At 35.3% G+C, this 27515-nt stretch overlaps 1 protein-coding gene across 1 annotated transcript in view; it reads right to left on the reverse strand.

Moving 5' to 3' along the window:
* The window catches only part of grik3 (glutamate receptor, ionotropic, kainate 3), a 254320-nt gene that overhangs the window by 82556 nt on the left and 144249 nt on the right, over positions 1-27515 (reverse strand). Inside the window, exons 6-9 of the mRNA XM_031896913.1 lie at positions 26554-26727; positions 22398-22541; positions 10161-10268; positions 804-917 (exon numbers count right to left, since the gene is read on the reverse strand). Coding sequence (XP_031752773.1) covers positions 804-917; positions 10161-10268; positions 22398-22541; positions 26554-26727 — 540 coding nt within the window. The remainder of the gene's footprint in view (positions 1-803; positions 918-10160; positions 10269-22397; positions 22542-26553; positions 26728-27515) is intronic.

Below are 27515 nucleotides of genomic sequence, written 5' to 3' on the forward strand. Positions count from 1 at the left end.
ATGGCCATGGAACTCTTCGCTGACTTATAATATCCTTATATTTTACAATAGGTAATACTTTGTTAGCTAGATATACATACTCCAGGACAGGGATACCCAACTTTTTTTTTTCTCACGAGCCCTACTCAGATGTAAAAAGTGTTGGTAATGCCAAATAAGAACTGTGATTGCCTATTTGGTAGCCCCATGTGGGCTGCTAGCCTGCAGGAAGCTCTGCTTGGATTATAACTGTGCCTCTGCGCTTCCAAAACTTGTCTCCAAGCCAGAAATGTAAAAATGGGCACCTACTTTGAGGCCACTAGAAGCAACATCAAAGGAGATTGTGCAACATGTTGCTCACAAGCCACTGGTTGGGGATCACTGCTCTAGAATATCATAGCTACCATCTTAATGAATTTCTTTTTTCAAGCTTTTGCTGGGTATTAGTTTAGGCAATCATTTTCCTCAGCTAACAGTTTACTAACTTGCTTTCCTTTAAGCAACTCCACCTCTACTCCCCCTTATGGCTTTTGGCACGCCACTACTGTTAAAAGGGAAACTCTGGGCAATGCTGGCTTCCACTCTTGCGGCAATACCAGACTAATACTATTTGTGATTTTGCTGATTCACATTACAGTTAAAGGCAAATTAATTTTAGCCATCCCTTAACAGGAACAGGACAATCAAATATCCTTTCAAATATGATAAGTTTAGCAGAAGTTTAAAGATTTTTTTAATTTACAGTATGTGACTTTTACTGTTTCTGCAAGCTACTAATTTCCTTCTTAGCCAAAAAGCTGTTTTGTAGTAAAAAAGAGACTTACCAACACTGTAGTGACAATGAGTGTGCGGTTAGTCAGCGACTCACTGATGTTTGGTCCCCGCCCTCTGGCAGTTTCTGTGATATTCAGTCCATCAGAAGGGTTCCATGTTCCAACCTAAGAAATACATGCTGCAAATTAAAATCACATATATACATTCACATAATAATACATTTCACTGAAGTTGGTGCAGCATAAACCTCATCCCCATTTGTTATTTCATATGTCTTTTCATACATAGGGACAGATTTAATTCAGTGAAAAAAAGAAATCTTATGGTTTATCATGTGAAAAAATAGACTAAATTCAATTCAAGGACGAAACACTTTTTTTAAATTCAGTTCCAGTTTTTTCCCATAGACTTAAATAGAGTTTTCATGTGATAAAGCATAAGATACATTTTTTTTTATTAAACTACATCTCAAATTGAATCTCGCCCATGAGTTTTCATGTTATAAACCTTTTTCATACTGAATTGAATCTGAATTTTGAATATATAATGACCTTTGCTCCTAGTCTTTTCTTCTCAGCATATATGCATTCAGCTTACCTTATTTCTGGATCTGTTGCTGATTTTCAATCTCCCTAAGTGGTCATGTTTACCATTAATATCCAGTAGGATTAAGCATGATCATTATACCAGTACCATTATGCACCAGTGCTCTTAACCAATAATTATTATATATTAAAAACCTTTTCCTTTAGCCCCCAGATCCAGCTGTGTCTGGCAACTGCCCATTACCACATACACAGTTATGGAAATAATGGAGAAAGGCCTTATAAAAGAGGTTTTGATTTATTTTCATGTTACAGGTATAGGACCCATTATCCAGAATGTTCAGGACCAAGGGTATTCCGGATAAGGGGTCTTTCCGTAATTTGGATCTCCATACCTTAAGTCTACTAAAAAAAATCAATAAAACATTAATTAAACCCAATAGAATTGGTTTGAATCCAATAAGGATTAATTATATCTTAGTTGGGATCAATTACAAGGTACTGTTATATTACTACAGAGAAAAAGGAAATCAGTTTTAAAATTATGAATCATTTAATTAAAATGGAGGAGACGGGCTTTCTGTAATTCGGAGCTTTCTGAATAACGGGTTTCCAGATAACGGATCCCATACCTGTACTAAAAATGTAAACCAATATCTTTTTATTTCAACATTCACCTCTAAGAAGCACTAAAAAAGGCAAGGCCCCAGTATATCAGCACCATAAGCATTCCCTCACCAAAAAAGGAATACCTATTTGTGGTGCCCAAAACATCAGGACCAATAGTGTTCATGACTTCCACAACCTTCTGCCTCAGTACTGCTAGTCAAAGTAGATTTAGTTTAACTGGATAAAGATGTCTGCTATGGCTTACTACTATGTTACTCAACATTAATGGCTCAAACTCTTACTTGATAGAGAACAAAGATTTAGAAACCCTGGGGATTATCTAACACTTTAAAAGCAATTATATAACAAAAGACTTGCTGAATGTTGCAGTTCTATACAGAATAAAATGTATGGCCAAATGAAAGCCTACACATTATGTTAAATTAAATCTATTGATTATCCGGCATTTTAACAGCACTAGTATCTCAAAAGTGATGTATTAATCAATTGAGATAACATCTTTGAGATTATTCCTCCTATCTGCTTTTGTGGTGGCCTCTACAAGGCCACTTAAACAGCAAAATGCTGAGTATACCTATGCCATGTACATTACAAGCTGAAGAAATGTTAAGTAAAAGGCTGTTTTATTTTAATGTAAGTCCTTTTCTTTAATTAATCATATCTTATCTCTATAGATAAAACAGTACATTGTACTCCCATATAGATGCGCTAAGTATCGCTGTGTCTGACCTGTCTCTTTTGCTAAAAAGTGTGCAAGTGTGCCTATTGGCCCTGTAGAACTCTGGAACTACTGCCACCCTGAACATATCCAGTATTCCACAGGAGGTTGTGTCAAAAGAACCACATGAATAAGCATAAACACTGCATTGTAGGTACAAACATGTCTGAAAATTAATCTGCACACCGTTTGTAAATAATACTTTAGGACTTTTTATACATCTGCTTATAATACTTATATGCTGTATAATTTTATGTTGTATATGGCTAATACATACCTCCCAGCATTTTGAAAATGGAAAGGGGGACAAAAAGAAATATTTGGCCATGCCCATTTTTGCAACCACACCCCCTAAATACCACTTCCATTTGACTAAATTTTGCAGTTTATTTAAAGTTTGAACACATTTCTTTTTTTGTGTTATTACAGTTTTGTTAAAAAAGCTGAAATTGCCCTTTAAGCTGGAAGTCCCGGCCAAGGGACCTGTTTAGCTTATTAGTATCTCAGTGCAGGTATGGCCTGTTTACTTTCTTGGCTCTCTGCCAAAAGCCCATTTATTTAATTAAATTTGAAAAAAAATGTTTCTAAGTACAGGTGAAGTTCGTTAAGATTTCTGGGCCCTCTGCCAAAAGCTCACTTATTTAATTAAATGTGAGAAACAATGTATCTAAGTGCAGAAAAGCTTGTTAAGGTTTCTGGGCTCTCTGCCACAAGCTACTTTTTAATTAAATGTAAGAAACAATGTATCTAAGTGAAGGTGACTGCGGGTTGAGCTGTCAAAAGAGGGACTGTCCAACAAAAATTAGGACAATTTTGGGAGCTATGTTAATATACCATCTACTCCTAAATATAAATGGGGACTTCTAAAATGTTTGGTGTACATTTAACAGCAGAGCAGGCACGATCTCTTACATAAAGAGTTACAAACTGAGCTGAGCAGAAATGATCATCTGAAACAAATATTCCCAGAACTCCTTTTGTTCTCTATCTTTACCACAGCATCAATGGAATATTCAGCTGCAAATCATCTGATGCAGTTTATCTCCTAAGGTGTGATAAAGGTTCTATGCAGAGGAAACAGGACAGACCATAGAGGAACAGATGAACTGACACAGATTCAATATGAACAGCTAGAAATGTGATGCACCATTGAAGGCTCGTTTCTTTGAATAATGGGTTAAAGTTTCAATAGAAAATGTTTAAATGTAAACTTGAGAGCAAAAATGTTGTCGGAAAGGCTTAAAAAAGTTTGCATGGGTGTATAATCCGAGCACTGCAAAAGAGAATTTATATAAATGATCGCATTTGGATTTTTCCTATTTTTTTACTAATTCAGGTCAGGCAACCCACACACAATGAAAGCTCAAGCTTTTAAATACCTTACTCTTATGGCAAATACAAACATTAACATAGGTTTAATATAGCCAGTCAGCAGTGTGAGCAGATGAGTTTGTGATGATTGTGTGGGAATAGTACAAAAAACAAAGATATGTGCACCCTCAGGACCTTTTTACAAAATATTTCATGGGATATTAAGAACGTTACCTCCTCTACTCAATTATCATTAATACATAAAGGAATCGATTTATTATAGATTCAATTGATTGCACTTGACTATAAAGTGTTTCTTTGCTCCTTGAACTAATGAAACAATAGTAAACTAGAAAACTATAAACTGAACCTCTCTTTTATACTGTCGATGGAACCTTAATCTGTAAGTGAGAGAAAGTGGTGAAGCAAATTTACTGCTTTAAAATGCATATGATAATTGGAATTATACTTATATATATACAAATGGGTTTCACTTTACCAGGAACAAGCAGTCTGTAACATAAAAAGGTACTTCACTATTCGGAATGGCCTTTCCTGATTGGCCAAAGTAGAAACTATGATTTATGATGCTATAAACAAGAAGGGTATCTGTGACAGCTACCCTAATATGGTGAGGACCTTAGGGATGTCCTTTGCAGAAGGCTTAGCCATGCATGCAAAATCAGAAAAAAATGCCTCTCTCTTTTGCTCTCCTCTCTTTTGTCCCTACAGATACTACACATTTCATTAAAGGCTGGCAGCATCAAGCAAAATCAATCTTAGCTGACTTCTTGCCTCAATGCCGGAGGAGAGCAAAGAATCCAGTAGACAGGGAGCATCATGGGAGATCATACTCTTCAGGGTAATAGACTGCTCTGTCACATACATTCAGTAAATCAGGCATCTAGATTTTAGGATACTTCTGTTTTTTTTATCAATTTCAGATTTAGTTCAGAACTAAAACACATGCTTACTTAGACACATTGATATATTTACAGATACAGAGAGAAAGAGAGCAGTGGTAAAAGAAAGAGAAAAACAGAATAATGTAAGTTATTTTATTGTGATCATATTTCGCCATTTAAATTTAAAGGCCAACTCCTGAACATATTATTGTATTGTGATCTTAAACCTAAGGGTCATATTCTATACATGTTGGTGAATAGATGCCATTTAATGTGTGTTTCTCTCTTCCTATACAGTAGTATTAGTGTCTGTAAAAAGCGAAAACATCATGTTTATGAGTGTTTATCATCCATCTGTTCTTCCTTAATTAACAGATTGTAAGGAAGAGGCTATAGCATATAAAGTTCGCAAAATATTTATTTACTGCATATTTATATTTGCCCAAACAAGATAGAACTGGCTTACCATGATAGGTTTTCTGCATTTATTTAAGTAATGAGCACTGTTAGCAGTTATAATTGCTCTATTTAATGCTATGCAAGTGCATAGGTGTTGACAAGCTTTATGACAGCTCCCTCAAATATGTATCAAGTACAGGTATATCGGGCAGGCATGTTCTGTGCCTTTAATAACATCCAGTTTTGTCAGATTGCAAGTTTTTTTCTAAATGCATTGGTCAGGAACAAAGTGCTTATAGACCACAGCAATGTTTAACATAAAGTAAGCCTACATGAATTGATTTTATCTTTAAGTCTAGCACACTATACTTTATTATCTCATTTTTCCTGTCTATCCTTGTACTCCTCCTTTCCTCATTTTAATGGTTCTCTCTTACTGCTATACTCTGATAAATGGATATCATTAAATGTATTTAGGCGGTTGTAATTTTGTTTGGCTGGTCCCAGGGAAGTCGCACAATTATTTACTGGGTTCTACACCAAAATCTTTTTAATACCTCCTATCCCCAAACCTTGCAAAAGATGGTTCATTTTGAAAACAGGTTTACTACAATTGTGTACAAGACCTAGTCCTTTCTACCAGATTTGGTCACCTTTGCAATTTGAGCCTTTGCTTTAAAGGAGAAGGAAAGGCTAATGACTATAATCGCTTACCTTTTACCCTGGGCTGGTGTTCCTGTGAGAGGAAAACAGCACCAGCCCAGGTTACCTGTGAGTGAGTGTCTCCTCTTTTAACAAAAAAGTTGGCTTTTTCACTCTACTGCGCATGCGCCAGCCCCAGTATTTAGAAGACAAAAGAAAGAAAGAAGAGGAAACACTCGTTGCAGTTACCCGGGCCTGGTACGGTTTTCTATTAACAGGAGCACCAGCCTTGGGTAAAAGGTAAGCTATTAACATCACTGGGGGGGGGTGTCTAACATTTGGCACACCACAATGATTTTTGCCTTTCCTTCTCCTTTAAAGAGATTCTGACACGAGGAATTAAACCTTATTAATATGCATGCTCTTTATTATTTCGCAATAAAAGTATGTGTCTGATATTTTTACATTACCTATCTGATCCCCCATGTTCCTCTATGAGGGAGCTGCCATATTTATGCAACAGCAGTCTGTTAGCATTAGAAGCTATAAATTACATAAATGTCTGAGAAGGGACAGTCTGGTGAAACATGATCAACATGACCTATAGGTAACTTTTAGGAGCACATTTACTAAGAAATTTGGGGAAAAATATATATTTTTCTTACTTCTAGATATTTTCGAGATTTACAAATGGGTTTTTGCCAGTACTCGAGTATTCGAGTTTTTCTAAAATAATTTGTGGTTTATTAATGTTTAGTTACCTTAAAATTCAGCAGGTTTGATCTGTGGCGTAACATATGGAGGTTTAGAATAGTAGAGGAATAGACTAATCAGTGACAGCCTGTCCTTGACACATTTTCAAGGAGATGTTAATCCCCTCATTATTTTCTGTTTCACCCAGTTTCAAGGAGAAGTTAACCCCTCCTTGTTTGCTGTTTCAACCAGTTTCAAGGGGAAGTAAATACCCTCATTGTTTTCTATTTCCCACATCTTCAAGGGGAAGTTAATTCCATCATCGTTTTCTGTTTCACCCAATTTCAAGGGGAAATTAATCCCTTCATTGTTTACTATTTCATACATCTTCAAGGGGAAGTTAATGCCCTCATTGTTTTCTGTTTCACTCAGTTTCAAGGAGAAGTTAACTCCCTCATTGTTTTCTGTTTCGACCAGTTTCAAGGGGAAGTTAATCCCTTCATTGTTTTCTATTACACATCTTCAGGGGAAGTTAATTCCATCATTGGTTTCTGTTTCAACCAATTTCAAGGGAAAGTGAATCCCTTCATTGTTTTCTATTTCACACATCTTCAAGGGGAAATTAATCCCCTCATTGTTTTTCTGTTTCACCAAGTTTCAAGGAGAAGTTAATCCCTCATTGTTTTCTGTTTTAACCAGTTTCAAGGGGAAATTAATCCTCTCATTTTTTTTCTATTTCACACATCTTCAAGGGAAAGTTAATCCCATCATTGTTTTCTGTTTTACCCAATTTCAAGGGGAAGTTAATCCTGAGTTTTCAAGTTTAAATATTTTAGAGAAACAATATCAGAAAAATCGAGTACAGGCAAAAACCCATTTGTAAATCTCAAAAATATCTAGAATTAAAGAAGAAATCAACCTTTTCTCAAAATTGCTTAGTAAATGTGCCCCTTGGTGTCGGTTGCACTTTAAGGGCACCAGGATTTTAATTTTTTTTTTCATTTAGGCACCACAGAAGGCAGGCCTATTCTCTCATTAGTGTTTCTTTTCTCTTAGCATTAGACTGATAATCATCCAACACATTTTTCTGTTGTGCCACTGGAGGCTTTGGGAGATTTCTACCACTAATAATTCAAATATGCATTTTTTGCCTTCTCTGTCTTCAAAGTATGACTATCTTCATCCGCCTTATCCCCCTTGTTACTGGATCAGGATGGGAAAGTGGAAGATGCTGTATCATTCTACACTTTTTCTGTGGTCTACCCCATCCAATATCCTGAGGCTAATTTAGTGTCCCAAACTGATATAACCTTTGACTTGTTCTATGTACTTGTTTTGCTTGCTCTCAGTTCCATTTTATTTGGTTTCTTTTAAACCATATATCTCAAGTTTCATCAAGCCATGCATTTCTAACTCTGATTCAAACCAGCACCCATGCTGATGTTTGCTAGACACTTTGTAGTTGGTCAAATATTTTATGGTATTAAAAATCTAGTCCCATCTACTTGTCTGATCTTTGCCCAAATGCTGTCCTAAAAAATATAACTACCTTCTGCATTACAAGGGTTAAACCCTGGCAACATTTGACTTTGGGTCTACAAGAGACCCTTAGATATTCCAGAAGGAGGCTGCAGAAAAGGTCTCACTTTCTGGCATATAGGACAATTCAGAGCCAGACCCTTTGGACATGGAAGCTGGGGCAATTGGTTTCTTTGATCTATTGATCGAAGAAAGGGAGCTGTAGACCTAGAACTGCAGGGGAGAGCAGTTACGAGAATATGGATTATAAAAAAGGATCCAAAAAAGTTTCATTCTGATCGCCTACATATGGATCACAGCAAGCCCATATTTTCATCATAATATTTTATACTAGCAAGTGCCAATATTATATGACATAAACTGGCCTGAAAATTGCAGCCATCTACAGGGGGTTTTAAGTGACAAGTTTCTGGGCACTCCCCCCTCATCTATATGGTAATGGGGAAAGGTCCCAGCAGGGGATGAAAGGGCACAATATCCAGCAACTATAGCTTATAACTGAGGACCCAATTCTGTTTGGGGTATGTGCCCAGGTTTCCAGCTCTTGCCTCAGGAGGACACAAAGGAATTACTTGGGAATGTACATAGGGTTTCTCTGTGTTTTATTCCCTTTTATTTTATTTACTGTTTTGTATGTGTATGTCTCTTTGTAATATCTTTTCGTAATATTAAATATACAATTTAATAAGCTTTGTCCTTTGCTCTAAACAAACTCATAGCCTGTATGAGCGCTTGGGCCTAAATGTATTAACTTCTTGTTTGTGTGTAGAGGGAAAATGGTCCATGTATATGCTAATTAACTAGTCCACTACTAGCAGGAGAGAGTGTTTGACTGTAATTTAACCCTTTGGCTGCTAGAGTGCTTGTTAAATTAGTAGAAGCTAATCCTAACTACAGTGAGAAAGAGTGTGTAATACATTTGTGTATTGGGAAACATTCCCTGTTATTCCCTGTAAAGAGCAGGGAAATATTCATATTAGGTTTCTATCGCATGTTAATGATAGATGGTGGCAGTGAATTGATTTTCTGGGAGATGGTGTGTTTGGGGGTGTTTGATGTTAGTCTAACCTGTGCGTAAGGTGACTAAATATAACCCCCTGTGGCTGAGAGTGTTCGTGACACCTTCATAGAATCCCTACCTATATACCTTTATCCAAATAAAGAGCGCTTCATGACATACAAGTATACTATGCTTTGCTACATTTCACATAGCCATGGTATTAATTTGATTTCATACAATATGACTAGAATTGCATGGCCTTCCCGTTAGGTTCATCTAATTAAATATGCAACTAACTAATAAAAAATGATTGTTTAAAATAAAAAAATATTCTTTATTGTAACTGTTAAAACATCGTTCCTGATGTTTTTTGTGTGTTAGGCATTAACTGTGCCTATGATTAAATGCTTTGCCCACAAAACAAGTCAGGTGTTATATCCCTTCTGGTTATTTGGTGAGTGCAAGCAATTTTGCTTTTACTGGTTTGAACCCTTGCAGGCTATGGGTTTGGGGCTTGTAACTGGAACCAGACTAAACAACCGGTGAGTCTATGCTTTTTGTATTAAAAATGTGGTTCACCCATCACAGATAGACCTGGGGTTTATTAAACCAGGTTAATTGTGTTGCAGAGGGAATCATTTTATACATGATCTTAATTACATTGTGCCACTCACTTGAGTTCTAGGTATTTAAATCTATGCTATTAAGAATATCCGGTAAGTTTCATTCCCTATCCCAGCAAGGTGTTAACATTGCTACAGTATTTATTAGCTTTAGAGCAGAACATAATGTGGTAAAAAAAATCCATTTTATTCAGCCATTACTACATATCAGTAGAATAAATTGCTTGCAGACACGACATATATTTTTAAATTCAAGATGCAAATGGATTTTCATTTGCCTAGCTAAACACAAATGTTATCCTGGTCATATGAACACGCCTTTCATCCTTAAATATTTTATCATATTCAGGAACTTAACATTCTCTATAACATGGAACACATTCATGTAATAGATGCAGGTACCTTTTCCAGGCCATCTTCCTTCAAGCTGATGATATCCAGATCAAAATCTGTTCTAAGTCCACTGGTTTTATTGAAAACGATTCGTCCGGTCAGCCCTTCCCACTGGGCCTGTAGATAAAAGTAGGGCATTTATGAAAATTACCAAGACTCATAAATCATCACTTTCTACACTAGCACAATGCTTCATTTTAATTACTTTTCCATGGTAATTTTTTCTCTTTCAAACATACAGATCCCAAAAGGAATTTATTAATTAATAATCACCTCATCATTGCATGTTTTGTAATTTTGGCTTGTAATTCCAATACATTCTAATGTCTTACTTGTAGTCACAGCTATAGTAAAGAGTTATATTAGTATCTCACAATGCAGATGGCTATTGTATTTTTTTCCTTATAAGCCTTTTTTCCACAATCTTGTCTTGGGTAACAAACAATAGCAGCTATACAATTACATTTAATTTACAATTACTATTAGTCAGTCCACATAGTAGTTGCATAGGTTCAACAAGGGAATGCTAAATAAGATTTCCTACATATTATATACCACCTCATGTGCATTCCATATACACTGAATAAAAAAATGAAAACACAATTTATCACCTTAAGCTTTAATTGATTAATATATAACTGTCATTGATTTAACTAGGTCATGTAGGAGACAATGCAGAGAAGTGAAAAACACAATCACAACTTAATTAATCAAGCAAGAATCTTGACTTCATTTGGGAGTAATTAGAAAAAGAATTTCTGTAAACTAGGATAGGTTGATATTGACTAAGATTTAATGCAAAATCATTTAAAGAATGGCGAGTTAGTCTTTATTACACTTCCCCCTTCCCTAAGTTCAGCAGTGATAATCATAGGGAGTAGATTTTGTGCCGGGCAAATAAATATAGTAAGCCAAACAACTAAAAAGATGGGATATGGATAATGAAAATACTAAGCATTAGATATCCACTAAAGAATGTAAAATGAATAATTAGCTTCCTTAATTTATGACATCTAGAGGTGAAAATATTAACTTCCCATTAATACTTCATTGGACAAAAGCAGCATAATGCTAATACAAAACATTGCAGGAATGTAGTAATTAAGATTAATTTGATGGCCCGGTGCTATCAGTAGGTGACACATGAATCAAATCCAGACCTTAGCATGTAGGAGAAAGTGCTTGCGTTAAAGCTTTATAGAAATATATTTGGAGTTTTTTTTTTTTACCAAAACTTTTACTTGAATCTTCAAAGTTGTTTAATTAAAACAATAGAAAAATAACAAAAAATATGTTGTCTGTTTGTAATAAATCCCTAAAAACTGGCTACTGATATGTAGAAAAGGCCTTTATACTAAAATCCCTTAGAGAAGAAAGTCAAAGAGGAAATTAACAACCTGTTGCTAAAATGGCGTTTAAGAAGGCCTGTGAAGCGCTATTTTATATGGATGTTGAATTTAGAATGTTGTTGAATGTCATTTTAATCCACAGTAACAAATGAAATGTGTTCAGTAGTTATTTTTTTTTCTAAAAAGTGAGCCAAAAAGGTAGCATGCTTTCCATTAGCATATTCCAGTAAATGTCAGTTCAAGCAGACATTATTCTTCTGCAAACTGTACATGTGATGACATTTTGCTGTTGAATTTAATGCATCCAAAAAGGAACTGATGCAGATTTATGTAAAGCGTGCTCTTACCTCCTTAAACTACTACTTAATATTCAATAAACAAACATGTGAATTAGACATTTTAAGTCATATTCCATTTTCTATTGCTGAATATTAGTAGTAGTTCAGGCTTTAGTAGCTTAAAAAAATGGGTGTTGACCAAAACGTTGTCCTTCCAATAAAATATTTTGTTTACTTGTTTGTGTGCTCCCTTCAGGACTATGTATATTGGTAAGAGTCCTCACTCTGTAGAACACAAAACTGGACTGCTGGTCCTGCTCTGGGCAATGTGTCATTACATAGGGAATATCCCCTGCAAAGAATGAATAGGTTTTGTGGGTACAGGGGTGACCTCAAACATTTGTTTATTTTTACAGGTGGTCTACAAGGGGCATATTTAATATGCTGTGTAAAAAACGGTGAGAAAATTCACCACACACAAACTGGCGTAAAAATCGTCATAATTTTTTACGTGTTTTTTCTTCTGCCGGAACTTACATAAAATAACAGCGTAAAATCTGGAGTTCAAACAGCAATCTTCTCCGTTAATTTTACACAACTTTTTACCCCGTTTTTTTGGCGAATTTATTTTACACAGCATAATAACTATGCCCCCTAGGGGCTGATTTACTAATCCACGAATCTGAATCCCGAATCGGAAAAAATCGGATTGGAAACGAACATTTTGCGAATTTTTTTCGTATTTTTGCGTTTTTTTTCGTCACCGTCGCGAATTTTTCGTAGCCGTTACGACTTTCGTGAATTGTCACAACTTTTTCATAGCCATTATGACTTTCGTGAATTGTCGCGACTTTTGCATAGCCATTATGACTTTCGTGAATTGTCGCGACTTTTGCATAGCCATTATGACTTTCGCGAATTGTCGCGACTTTTTCATACTGAGCGCTCGAAAAATTCACGACAATTCGCGAAGAAGTCCCAAAATGACGATCATTACGAAAAAAAACGCATTCAGACGCTTTTCGGACGTTCGTGGATTAGTAAATGTGCCCCCTAGTGTAGTGAAGGGATGCACCAAGTTTGAAGATAGCACCAAAGAAACAAGAGTTATTTTTATGATTTGAGTTTTTGATTCTAAAATAAGCCACCCCCATGTTTCAAAAAACTTGAAATTGAAGAAAGTGTCTGTTATGTATATACAGATGAATTTTGTTTGTTGTTTTGTTTTAACACTGTTTGAATGCAACACAACTTCAGGGACCATCCTCTCATCCACTAAGTGGTCAATTATTTTTGTGACAAAAAAAATAATGCCCCTGCTCTGGCTTTCTCATATAAGATGAAAGCTTAACCTTTCTCCCTGTGTTTTCTGCCCAATTCAATATTATCTGAGAGTATTTTCTAAGGAAAAAATGAGTCAAACCGTGTTCTCTCAAGAGAGGAAAAAAAGAAGAAAAATTGTTGAGGCGCAAAATAATTTTGGTGACCTTTTGCAAGTTTATTGCCATCGGTTATAATGCTTTATGCTACTTGATTTTTTTCCATTTTAAAGCATACTTGTATATCAAGCAATCTTTTCCTGATGTTTTAAGTCATCCAGTTGCCTTTTCAGCAGAGATGACTCACAGAAACCCAGATTTAATTTTGTGGTAGCCGGAATAATGATATTGATTTCACTCTTATTGAAAGTGTCAGCTGATTAATGATGCAACTGGAAAGTGCACCATGCAACCAGTAACTACAGATGAACAAATCCGATGTGATTTGTTCCCTGAAAAATTGGCTTTACCAAGTGAAACATTTCCAAAAAAAAATCTGTGTTTTGCTGATTTACAGAAATGTTTAGGCTACATCTCTCTAAAAAGGTTGCCGCTTTATGATTCATTTCCCCTTTCTTTTGTTTGAAAAGGTTAGTGATTTCCAAAGACCACTTGACAGGCTTGATGATATGAAAAAGGCTAGACATTCTACTAATTACAATTTCAGTACAGTGGTAAAAAATGAAGTTACTGGGTTCCACAGCCAAATCTTCAGACATTCAGGAATATGATCTTACAAAATTATACTGAAATTGGGAGCTAGCTAAAACCACACCTATACCCCAAAAGCACACATCTGTTTTCATAAAACAAAAGTAAAGTAGACAGGTTCAACTTTTCAAAGAATTACTCTTGCACCTCCTAAGCCTTTGTTTTTCCCTGTATTTCATCATTATAATAGCATTATGTTACACGTAAAAGCAGATTTTTCCCATCATTCACTAGTGGCTTTATGTCTTCTATGAGAAAATGTAATCAATACCCTATAATATAGTTCTAGTTAATAATAAATTCATATAGTGTAACTGGTTGTCACTACTTTTTGAAACATATTGCAAAATTCCAGCAACATGTTTTTTTCTAGACTAATGTCGAATGTTCTCTAAATAGAGATATATTTAAAAAAAAATTACAGTGCACACAATCTGGTGCTTTTCTTCTTACGCAATTAGCATTTTTATATGGTTTAAAACCTTTTTTTTTAAAAAAAAAAACAAGAGAATGGAAAGCATAACAATCGGAAAGACCAGAAAAGGTAAATTATGAATGCAGTGCGAAAAGTGCAAATCTCTATTTTTTACCTACAATGCAGCCTTCTCCCTGGAATTGTGTGACTGGGCCCATGCTTGGAACCCTTGAATTGCTTAGCATGTTCGTGGTGGCAGTAACTTCATGGCTTCTCAGTAGCAAAAGACACACTTGCTAATGATCCAGTAGAAGAGGCAGGATGGACACAATAACGCTTAGCACAATAATACAGAGGTGCAAGAAGCATGTTTGGACCCAGGTACCTTTTAAGAAACTATGTAAAAATATAGCTATGCAAAATGAAAAAAATTTAATTATATAACACATTAGATGGAAAAAGTTGTGTTCTGGCTATGACATTAGAGACCCATTTAATTTTTGGCTATCTATATTGAAAACATTTTTTATTTTGCATAGCCTATCTATTTACTCAGTTTTATTTTTACACTGAACAGTTGCTTTAATGAATGTTGTCAGTAAGAGCAACATTGGCATCCACTTTAGCACAACCACACTTGCAGCTGCATTAATAATGGCCCTAATATTTCTGGCCAGCATTACTCCTGGAGAAAGAAGCACCACTTAAAAAGTATAAAATATTTTATGCTTAACAAGAATTCAGGTATATCCATAACTGTAACTGTGGATTAATTTAAAAAATTGTAATTCTTAATATTGTGCCAAGCAATAACATTCACAACAGTTTTCAATGCAGAGGTAACAAACATATTATGTATTTATAAAGGACAAAAGTATTTTACAGAGCTGTACTGAAAAATAAAGTGAAGCTGTCACAAGAACAAATACATTTTGTGAATGTCAAAAATATTCAGGCTCATTTGTGATCACAAGGTGCAGAGCAAAGTACAAAAATGGATGTAGAATTGCATTCATTCAGATTCTATTCACAGAGGCATACATACACCTTGATACCTTGATCTTGTTTTTGCAAATTGAGGAAGGTGTCAAAGCATCTACATTCTGACTTCCCAATAAAAGTTACACATTCAATTTCAAATGTACATAAATACATAAACCACATAGTTTTTTGACGCATTCAGTTGCTATTTCTGTGTACAATTTTGACGCACATTGCTTTAGGTACAGGCGCCTCTTCATTCTTTATGTATGACAGAGATAACACAGATGAGCTGCCTTGCAATATGCAGTCTGATGCAGTAAGTACTGAGAAGCTAAAAGCTCCCAGGCATTTGCAAAGAATAAAGTCTTACAAATTATTTACGCTCCTTCTTTTTTCTCCTTTTCTTTGACATTTTCCTGGCATGGAGTCTGTTATATGAAGTATAACTGTGTGAGGTAGATGAACATAAAAAATAAAAATTGCTTTTAAAGACAACTTGCAAATATTAGAGACAAGTTCACTCAAGACTATTTTGGGGTGGAGAAAATGTAATTTAGGGATTCTTTTTCCTGTATTTTAATTGACTGTGAAATGACTTGCAGCTAAATGGAATTAGTTAAAGGCCTCTGCTACTGCCTGGCCAATTAGTAGGTTTAAAACGGTTGATAAGAAATACTGTATGTTGGAAATTAGAGCCATTCAAAAGGAGGACAATGTGTTTTACTAGGTGTTAGGCAGCATGGGGTGATTAATAATGGCTATGCAGTTGCTGGAGAGAGCATTTTAATGATTATCCACATATATATAGTAAAAGATAACATTTGGAATAGTTCGATATGATAGAAGTTAATGCCAAATAGTGCAACTGTTGCTAATATATAAAAAGATTGGCCTAAATTGTTAATTATGAATTCTGTAAGTTTGTGCTGAACTTACTTTTTGCCTATTATTTTAATTAGGAATATCCATGGATTATGGTATGCTGGTGGTTTGTGCTCTTAATAGGCCATTTGCAAATGAAACTAAAGTCCCATTCTGCTTCCTGATCCCAAAGAGCAAAGTCAAACAAACCTGCTGTCCACTGAGAAGCCTCTGTACAATGATCTGCTCTTTAACTATAAAGATAGCAGCCTGTTATGGGGGAAAGCAGGGTTTTATTTATACAGAGGCTTCAAATTGGGCTGCTGGTTTGTTTGATTTTTCAGACCAATATAATCATAATACAATTCACAATCTCAGGCTATCCAACACCTATATGGTCTGTCCATAAAGGAAATCATTCAAAGGTAAGCCCAAAGTTTATTTGAGAATATTGCTTTAGATTTATATTTAAGCTTTACTAAGGCAAGTAATCCCCTCCCCCAACCTTTGATTTACAATATTTGGCATTGTCTCTTTATACCTTCGCTTTGCAAATGGGTATCAAGTGCTAAATGCTCAGGATCCAGCTTCCTCTCTAAATTCATTTTCTTTCCCATGATCCAAAGGAAGTGCCATTGTCATATTTTATTCTGGAATGCAATTGTCATTGGTTCTAAGATATTTAATTGCTCTAGTTAACCTTGAAAATGTCACAGCAATAAAAATTCTTGCTAAGTCACAAGTCTAAGTACTTGATAATATTTGCTGTTTGTTTTAAAATACATAGAGGTTAGATACTGAAACAGGGTCAGATCAAAGGCATAAAGGACAAGAAGAAGTAGAGGTAAAGAGATACAACAGGAGAAGAAAGCACATAGATATTTTATGCTTATTTGTTTACTCAACTGCTGTTTTGCATTCTTAGTCAATACAGTTTCTTCATTGAATTCCTTTTATGTAAAGCTTTATTTAATTAGTCAGGCAGTCCTACATTTTCCTTAATGACACAACTAACTATTTCTGCCTGTTTTGTTCCTTTTATCTTTTTTGATTATAAGGTCTCACTATCAGAACCCTCTGTCCCAAGTCATTCGTAAATACTGAGAACCCAAGAGGTACTCCAAACCTCTGTAAGGTGCCCTGTTTTTGATAATTAAAATTATTCTTGACATTACTTTGCTCTCATTACTGTCATTACCCCCACCTCCCCCTAACTATTTTAGCATAGTTGCATAATTCTTATAATGTTGTATCTTGTGCATTTAAGTAAATTGTCTAGAATAGAGTGCAATACATTTCCCAGCATAGTTAAACCTTTTTGCAAAATGTATACACACACACACACACACCAGTGCAGGTCCTTTATTAAAGGATAGTATTAACTTGTTAGCACAGGAAAAATATGTTGTAAAAACATGTTGTTCTCTTGTCACAAGAGACAAGGTTATGAGTCACTCCATTGTTAAACATGTCATACTGAGCTTTGTGTTTACCCTTTGTTTCAGCTCTGGGTATACATATTATGCTTAACTATATTTTTGTAGAGCATATTGTGTTATCAAAATTGTTTTCCCTCTGCATGTAAAGAAACAAACATTTTTATTTAAAAACTTGTCGTATTTGTGTGACCGCCCCTAGAGGACACTATTGCTGTATCAGTTTTTTTTTACTTCAAGCCAGAAACTGTTTATGAGCAAAGAAATATCATTTTATTTAAAAAAAAAAAAAGATTTTTCGCTATAATTTGAAACAATGACCATTTTTTCCAAAACGATTTTTTTTCCCTTGTCTTGACTTCCAAATATAAAATCCCAACAGACCCTGGAATAACAGTAACAACATGCACTGGTTTTTGTTAAATAAATACTGTACTTGCATGATTGACAAATCCAATTGATCAAGTAAAGTAGGTTTTGCTGCATGCCCACAGGGCAACCATCAGGGGGTACAAGGATGCAATTCCCATCAACAACACAATGAAATAAGACTGCAGTCCTTTTTAGTGTATCTGCGAGCAAGGAATCACACTGAGAAAAGCAGGATGCACTACAAGAATTATTAGAGAACTGTTTGCTTATAAGCCGCTGACAAACTGACTAGCAGTAGGCACAAAGAATTTAGAATTACCTTACTTGAAAAGAGAAAAGTTTAGTTTTCCCTAGTGTATATCCTTTCCCTTTTTAAATTTTAACTTGGTAGATATATATATATATATATATATATATATAGTCATACTGGCTATTACATTTTTAAAAAGGGAGTATATTAATTCCAGAATGCAAAGTTTATAGCAATATTAATAATTATATAAATACACCTGCCTTATAACAGTTTCCACAAAATAGTGTCTGTCTGCTGGCTGTGAATTCCAAGACTGAAGGAAACAAGATTTATATAAACAACATGGTTTATTTTGCTTGACTAGCACAACAGAAAATAGGTTTGGTATTATTTCTTATGGTGACAGGTCCCTTTTAATAGCCAAATCAGACAATGGATCTGCTTTCAGGCTCCTCCCTGCTCACACTGAATTATTCCATCTATTGGGCTACTTTGAAGGTAGATATCTGGTCAACATATTCCTTCCTATTGGGTGTTCTGTATCATGTTACTATTTTGAGGTTTTCATCTCCTTTTTACAATGGGTAGTGTGCCAGCAGACAATAGAAGACTCAACTGCTTTGTTACTTAGATGCTACTTAGGTCTCGCAAATTCAGACAGATGCCATTTTTTGTTATAGTTATTTTGTCATGCATGAATTTGCAGAGGACAGAACCAAGGGGCCACAAGAGTTATAACCTTCCTGGAAATCAAAATCAATTTTCAGGATGGTTTTTAGGCTGACCCTTGACAAATTGGAAGACATTCTTTTTAGTGCACAGGGCAAAACATATATGAAAACAACTTTAAAAGAACTCAAGTTATTGGCCCACCATTTTGTTGTTGTGGTGTGACCAGTGCGATCTTCATGGCCCAAGTGGCCTACAGAATGGTCAAAGTCTATTTGAGTTGATTTGGAGTTTGACGATTTTAGAGCTATTTCCTATTTTAATGTCAGTGACCTTTTGGGGAGGAAGCATCAGGAACAAAAAGGTGAGATTTCTGTGCAACAATCACCAGACATCTTATTGGTCCCAGTCCTAAAAGTACTTATGGAGCGGATACTTATCCACTTGCAGCTTAACGTTTGTCTCAGGACCAGATGGCCCACACCCATAGCTTGCCACCTTTCACAGCAGTTTATGTTTATCCTTTGTACTTGATTACATGTTTAGCAGTTAACGTAATGTGTAAAGTTATGATTATATTTATTCATTAATAGAGATGTGGCCTTAAATTCTCCTCCAGCACGGTGTCCAGTGTTTTATTTAAGTTACACACCGGGCAACAGCTGTTTAGCACCATTGTTGAACTTAACTCTGTGTCTTATCCCCACTGAGAAAGATATAAGCTTAACACAGCCTAAGTCTGGCCTGGCTTGGAAAAGTAATGACAATGCAACCATGTTATTGCATGACAGCACTGCTCACAGAAGCACCGCTTTTAGCCTTTCTTTCAGTGCTTCTCCTAATGCTAACCTGACAACACACCATATCAGTGCAAATCAATGCTGCTAATGGCAATGCTATGAGTGCTTCCAGTCCCATGTCAGTGGTGATAGCAGTGTTGACACAATTAAATGTGTTCAAGTTGATGGGAGATATAAGTAATCTTAGTGACAAAAGAAGGTTGCTTATATAAGCCTAAGATGGACCTTCTGTCAGTGCTCCTCTGCTGACAGAAGACTTGTTGAATGTGTTCAAGGTACTAGTAGCTGTCTGTAATTTTTAGGGCTGTGGCACACAGGGAGATTAGTCGCTCACGACAAATCTCCCTTGTAGCGGGCAACTAATCTCCCCGAAATACCATCCCACCGGCGAGTATGTAAATCGCCGGTGGGATGGCATACACGGCTCCACGATTTCCCCGAAATTGCTGAAGTTTCCTCCTTGTAGCGGGTGACTAATCTCCCCGTGTGCCACAACCCTAAGGTATATTTAAGATACTGAGAGTTGTGCAAGATAGTAAAGTATATGTTATTGAAGGTTCATTGGAAATTTAAGAAGGACACTGTGAGCACAAAAGCTTGTGGGAAGCAGGATGGGGGGTGGAAAGATGCTGGGAACTGTTTATGAAAGTGAAAGAACTGTCTGGTACCATGTCTAAGGAGGAGAGCAGAATGGGAAAATTCAAAGATTGCATTTAGCTATTTTAACATACAGTAAATTCACATTTATAATGTAGACCCTAATAAAATGAAAAAGACTATATTGATATTAACTCAGAATTCAGTGATGATGTTTATAAAATATCATGGCTGTCCTGAACAAATCTTGGAATATGATTACCCATTCCTTATTCTCTGGAAGTTTCATTACCAGAGCTGTCAACCTATCTGGACTCTAAGAAGAAAAAGAGTAAGGAGCAGGGGTGGATATTATAGTGTAGTGTGGTGTCACTGGGTCATAATGTTAATGAGGCCATGCCACAGAAATCACCTCATGAGAGACTGACATCTCTACTCAGTGTTTTTTTAAAGGTCTTGGTGGAACTTAAAAGTAACATCTAATTTCCTCTTATTTTACATTAGGGAGTACACCATTTCGCATAATACACAAATTGCAATGAGTCCTGTGATACAAATTACGTAACTAAACACTGATTTTAACTGATGACAACCATATCTACCATTTATAAAGTGAATAATGTACCTCCTGTTGTAAAATATGAGGATATTATGACAATATAAAAGCACAGAGGTTAATAAGTTCTCCAAGGTAATTTTGGATACTCTTATATTTTATTTTTTATGTATTATAATACACACTAAGCACGGATATAATTAATTACATCACTAAGCACCATTTATAAGGATATAATATAAAAGAAAAAGGATATACATGATTATTGTGTATTATAAAGGATTAAATTCCTCATACTAAATTCGTAATGCTAATGTAAGTCACCTCTAAGTATTTCATAACAATCCTCGACCTGCAGCCCCGTGCTTCTATATAATCAAGGAACTCATCCAAAGAATATCCTTAAAAATTTCACAATGGTGTTTATTATTCTTTGTATGTACTTATCTGAATGTGTTTCTAAATTTTTCCCTTTTAGCTTCCTCAGACCAAAGCATGCTGGACTTATTGTTTAATTAACTGGGGGTTGCCAATCATCCATTTAAAAATATAGGCTTATAAAAAACACATTCTGTAAGGCAAATTAGTAGTCAGTTGCAGGTGCTTGCTGTATTTCTATAGAGCCACATGGCTTGCAATGAAATTGTTTCTAATCAGTCACAAGAAAGGCTATGGCTAGTGATGAGCGAATATGCCCCGTTTCGCTTCACTGGAAAATCCTCAAACCTTTCGAAAGATTTGCAAAACGGTGAAAAATACACAAAAAAAAACCCGTCAAAAATGTAGGACGTCAAAAACAAATTGTCGTGCACAACAATTCTTTTGATGTGAGAGACAATTCTTTTTGATGCGCAGCAAATCTTTTCGGCTATTTCGCAAAAAAAACGTCAATGGCGAAACACGGAAATTCGACACAAATCCATAGCTGGCAAATTTTTTCTCCCATCACCAGCTATGGCCAACCAAATGGATATATTTATGTAGTTCAGGGTGAAATAAAGGGTAAAAGGAATATTTATTTGCTTCATGATATGCCCATTAAAAAAAGACAAATAAAAGAATGAAAGTTCTTTCTAACTCTGCCAAGCTAAACAAGACTTGAGCTTGTTTACAAGTGACAAAACACCATGTTTGTCCCCACTATCGAGGTTGCCAGGTGGCAGGGTACCTGACCCAATTAGAGCTAATGCATTAAAACATGCACAGTTGCATCTTTAGTGTTGAGATGTTATCATCTCTGGCGCATCCTACAGCATTTGCAGTGTTGGGCTTGGTAATTAGCAATTACCAATAAGCATGACAACAGCAATTAACTGTTAATTGTTATAATTGTAGCTTACGCATAAGAGGGTTTACTTACCAATATCTTTTTGTTAAAAAAAAAAATGACATTGAGAACTAAGCTTAAAGAATCATTTTTTACAAACATGAGGGTTGATGTTAAACTACAAGTAGTTGTAACCCAATGGGACAAATGGAAAAATGTGGCAATTCATCAAAACACTTTCCTGAGAGCCAGGAAAGTATTAACAAATGGGAAACTATCAAACTGCTAGGAATCATTTTGGTTCCCCTCTAATTCAATACCTTCTAAATCTGCCCCAAGTTTTTCATCTATAGTTGGTGACTTACAGGACCTTTCTTACCTCTTTAATGAAGTTCATGAAACGGCTACCAAATCTCCAGGCTTTGTGTCTGTGGCATTGTAAAGAGTTGACTGTCATCTGTGGGGCCCTCTGGTAGCAAACAGACACAATATGAACTGCGTCGTACGTCAGAGCAGCATCTGTCTAAAATAAAGGGGAATGGCATCAGGAATGAGATTTATCTAGACAGGAAAATATACTGCAGGATTCGAAAATAGCAACGCTGAAAGAAAGCAGTGGTGACAGTTCTGTTATTAACACATATTAATAAAGAACTTTACCCCTAAAGGGCATATATATGAAACATACAGATTATGTATGTATATTTTTATTTATATAGCACTACTTATCTACACAGCAGTGTACAGAACAGTTAACAAATAGAAAAAACAGGGGTCATTCCAATTATAATACAAAATAGAGTTGCATAAAGATTAAGAGTTAAATATCAAAGAACCAAGAAGAAGAGAACCCTCCCTCATTGTAAAACCTAAGTGGGTGTGTAACTAACAGAATCTAAAAGTCTAAGTAAAAAATCAGAGCAAAAATCATTGATATCCTATTTCTTCCTTTCTAGTTTAAGCTTAGGGGAAGATTTTTTTTAAAATCAAACTAAGGCATACAGAATATTTCCCAGCAATCTAATATTTATTTTCTATTTATCTACACACTACTGACTTCTTTCAAACAAAAAACAAGGGTTGCAGCCCAGTTGCAAATTTGCCCAGGGTTAGTAAATGGGCCTGACGTGTCCATGATGCCATAAAATGTTTAGAAAAGAATGTGTTTATACTGTAGCTGTTGCAACGAATTACAGGTCCCAGCATGCCATTGGTTAGTAACAAAATGACAGCTTCACTAAAGGATGTGACAGTAGTGCTTGAAGGTGATATTTGGGTTAATTTGGACAATGTTGTTATATAACTGTAACCTTGCAATCAGGTAAGGGTTAGAGCTGAAAGGGGGACTGTCTAAAAAACTTTGAAGACTACTGTTAATTCCTACGTTTTTACCCATAATGCATTTCACCTCTACCTTTTTTACCCACTAGTGTGGGGTAAAACTGTATGCCTTTGATAAAGGTTGGTATTAGATACAATAATTTGCACCTGAATGAGAATAGCATGCTTGGAGGTGCAATTTGTTCCCACTATGTTGGAGACAGCATATCAACATTCATACCTACTTACTGGCAAGTCATTACTGAGATGTAAGAATGAGTGCTTGTACATACAGTACTGCCTCAGCAGGTATGAGTGCTAAATGTTTGATATCCCTAAGGGGTGATTTTGGTTAATATTAGTTAAATAAATAATTATTTTCAGGATTAGGAGTCAAATTAGAAAATAATATAGGTTTCAATATGTCTGATGTTTGATCCTCTTACAAGATCCTATCTTAACATAGATATTATAACGTGGTATTCTCATGTTATTTTATAACAGTAAAGCACGTGTCATTTACAAGAATAGGAATGTTTTAACACCTAGGGAAAACTTCATTTGATAAACTCAGTTTGTGCAACCCAGTCAGCCCCTTTGTTGCATCATTTTCAAACCAAATATTGCAGTTTTGCTGCTAAGAAAATGTGTCTTGACATTTTTCTAATTATTTTCACAAGTCAAGTAGGTGGATTTTATTTCTCGTTAGCTCTCTAAAATATAGCCTTATATTCTGTTAATCCACTTAACTCACAGCATATGTGCACTTGTCTTGTGGAGGGATGCTTAGAAATGCATTCAGGCCTTAAATATTTTCATTAAAATAAAGGTAAGCAGATTGTTTTTGATAAGTGTCAATTGATGAAGGTAGTAGGCAATGCAATATTGGCAAACTTTTCATGTCAAACAGCTTTGAAAAGCCCACAATTATTAAATTAAATTCTGGCTGAAAATAAAAATCTCAGTTTAGGGCAGTGACACGAAAACTGTAATAGAGATCCAAACACATTATTTATTACATATATAATTGATGCACCACACCAGAAAGTGCTATGTGCATGTTATATATTCCTCTATGTCTGAGTGACAGCTCCCAAAAGAAAAGAAAACCCATATAATCATGTAATGAATACATTGCTTTGTTCCACTAAATATCACATTGATTATTTGGATATTAATATTGTGTTATAGCAATAACCTGTATAACAATATTATTTGAAAAATAAACAATATTAGATAATAGTATGGTATAGTATGTTTACTCTCTACTACTTATTCTCAATCCATCCATAGCTGAAAATAAGAGTATGTGGCTATAAAATATTCATTAAGCTGAGGAAGAGAATGATAGATGGGTAAAACAAATACACTGAATGTGTGTTGTACAGCTAGAACCATGGACAGTGTTACAAGTGATTTAAATTAAAAAAAATGAGTTGAGCAGAGCTAAAATTAATACTGGGCTTGCGTGAGTCTAACTGATAATTAAAATGCTGTTACAATATGTATTATAATTTCCATGTGTCTCTTTTTGATGCACAACTTTGGGCTCCTTTATTGTTCCACTGATGCAAATGTTGTATCATTTTTCTGTAATTAGTTTTGCCAATGAACCTGCTTTACAAGAATTTCTCACCAACAAATCTATACCCTGCCTTGCTAGTTCTTGTATCTGTCCATCCTTGACCTAAATGAGTCCACCCTTTACCTTTCTGAGCTATGTATACCCTCAAACAATGTAGGTCTCTATAAAAATATATTGCATAAACAAGTTCCTAAATAGAATATTGTCATTTTAAGAATTAAGGGCCGCCTCCTAGAATCATAGTATTCACAGTGCACACAGACAAGCCAAGGCACACATACTGTACATGCTAGGCCACATCAGCCAATTAATGGACAGAGTTCTGTCTTTTCCACACTACTTCCTGTTACAGTAAGAGCGTCATTATTTCTGGTTGTGTGATCTCTGAGGGAGCAAACAGCCCATCACTAAATGGTGGATCAAGGAAAAAGGATGTAAAAGGGCAATATTTACTGATATATATATTCCAGCTTGGTGAGATTCTTTAATAGGCCACTTAACATAATATAAAGTATCTGTTGGTTAAGTATTTATTCTGGGGGTATAGTTTTTCAACAACTGAATGAATGAAAGATTGGCTGATAAATGTTTTGCCCTAATATTAAAAAACAAAAGTTAATTGCCCTTGGAAGCATACAGTCTTTAATTATATACTTTATTTATAAATAATATTTTAAGAACTGATACCCACCTGGTACTGACAAACATTGGAAAAAATCATGGAAAGCTTTCCACAAGAAAGATCTAGATACCTAGAACTATATACAATTGAGGTCTAATCATATTTTATTTTATATGTTCTTCCTGCCTCTTAAGTGTTATAGTTTTGCGACAAAGTAAAATCACTGTTGACCCCACAATTATTTCATTGGGATAGCAGGAGAGCACCCAGTGAGCAATATATATAAAAAAGAGTGTTCACTATTAATTTTTTCCAATCTGCATTTTGTCAGTAACAGCTAGTGATGAGTGAAATTTTTCGGCAGACGTAGATTCGCAAAATGGCTGCAAAAATTTGCCGGGGAAAAAATTTGCAGCACAACAAAAATAAGTCATGCACAGCAAAAAAAATTGTTGCCAAAAAAACATAATCACAAAACTGAAAAAATTCATGAAACGCCCAAAAAATCAGCGAAACATAAAGAATGTTGCATTGAAAAAAAATTGTTGCGCACATTAAAAAAATGTTGCACGTGGCAAAAAAATGCTGCATGCAACATTTTTTGATGTGCTGCATTTTTTTTGTGATGCGCATGTCAGTTTTCGTGTTTCGCTAATTTTCCGCAGTTTTGCAGACTTTTTCACAGTTTCACAAATTTTTCAGAAAAGCCAAACAGGACTGATTTGTTTATCACTAGTAACAGTAAAAATATGAGCAAGGATTGGAAAAGAGGAAAAAGATTGCAATGAGTGTAACAAGCAGAAGAAACTAGCCAGTAAGAAAAAGAAGGAAAGAATGGAGGCTGGGTGAAGTTGGTAAAAGATGAAAATTTTATTTTAGAATATATCATGCTCAACCCTAGCCAATGGCAAAGAGAAATATTAGTTAAGAAATTGCCTAAATTTTATTAAGCTGCAATAAAACCAATCTGGTCAATTTATATTCTTTATCTTTTTCTTTAGAACGTACCGTCATTATTCCATCCAGAAGTCCAGACTCTGGTTTAGGAGTTGCTTGGTGTCGTTCCATTGACCACTTGTCTACAATGCTGCTGACATAAGGATTATCCACATTTAGAATACGGAAACCAGTCAGATTTACTCCAGAATAGCGATATGGCTCCAGGTCCAAAGCATAGAGGTCCTTATAAAAGAAAAATTATTTGAACTTTAGTCAAAATGTGCACTGTTTATTTTAAAGTAGATATATACAACAGAAGCTGTCCAAATATTTTATTTACTCATGGCTGGTAGTGATAGTATGTATTTTAGACTTTACCTTCTGGCTAATTATTTACATTCAAATCATAGGGGCCCATTGATTAAACCACAAATTTGGGGTGGTTAAAATGACAATTTGAAAAATTCGGAGTAACCACGATAATTTCTGAAATTCGAAAATGTCACGGTTGCGTTCCGAAAGTCACAAAATTTTTGAATCCGAACATTTGTAAACAGCGCAAAAACCATTCTGGCTTTGAAACCTTCAATGTATGATTTTGGAAGCCTTCCATAGGACTCAGTGGCACTCTACAGATCCAACCTGGCCGAAAGATAGTCACTATACCAAACTTGAATGAATTCCGAAATGGTCATAGTTGTTGCGAAAAATATGACTTTTTCTTGGAAGTTAACGAAAACCATGAAAAAGTTGCGGAATTTTAACAAAATTATCGTGGACATTAAGAAAAGTTCTATAAATTAGGAAAAATACGATTTTTTTCTAAAAAAAAAAATTGTGGTTTAATGAATGGGCTCCTAAGTGTGCAGCAATTTGGTCTATGACTGTAGAGAATATTGGAATATTATAAAATACAGCATCTTGGATCAAAGCATTGTTGTAGCCTTTAAAATTGAATTTAAGTTAGATCTATTATTTAATCCTGGAGTGGATTTAGTAACATTTTCTCAAAGTATTTTGTGGGTTGGTTG

The sequence above is a fragment of the Xenopus tropicalis genome, chromosome 2 (genome assembly GCF_000004195.4).
Source record: "Xenopus tropicalis strain Nigerian chromosome 2, UCB_Xtro_10.0, whole genome shotgun sequence".
Classification (NCBI taxonomy): Eukaryota; Metazoa; Chordata; class Amphibia; order Anura; family Pipidae; genus Xenopus; species Xenopus tropicalis.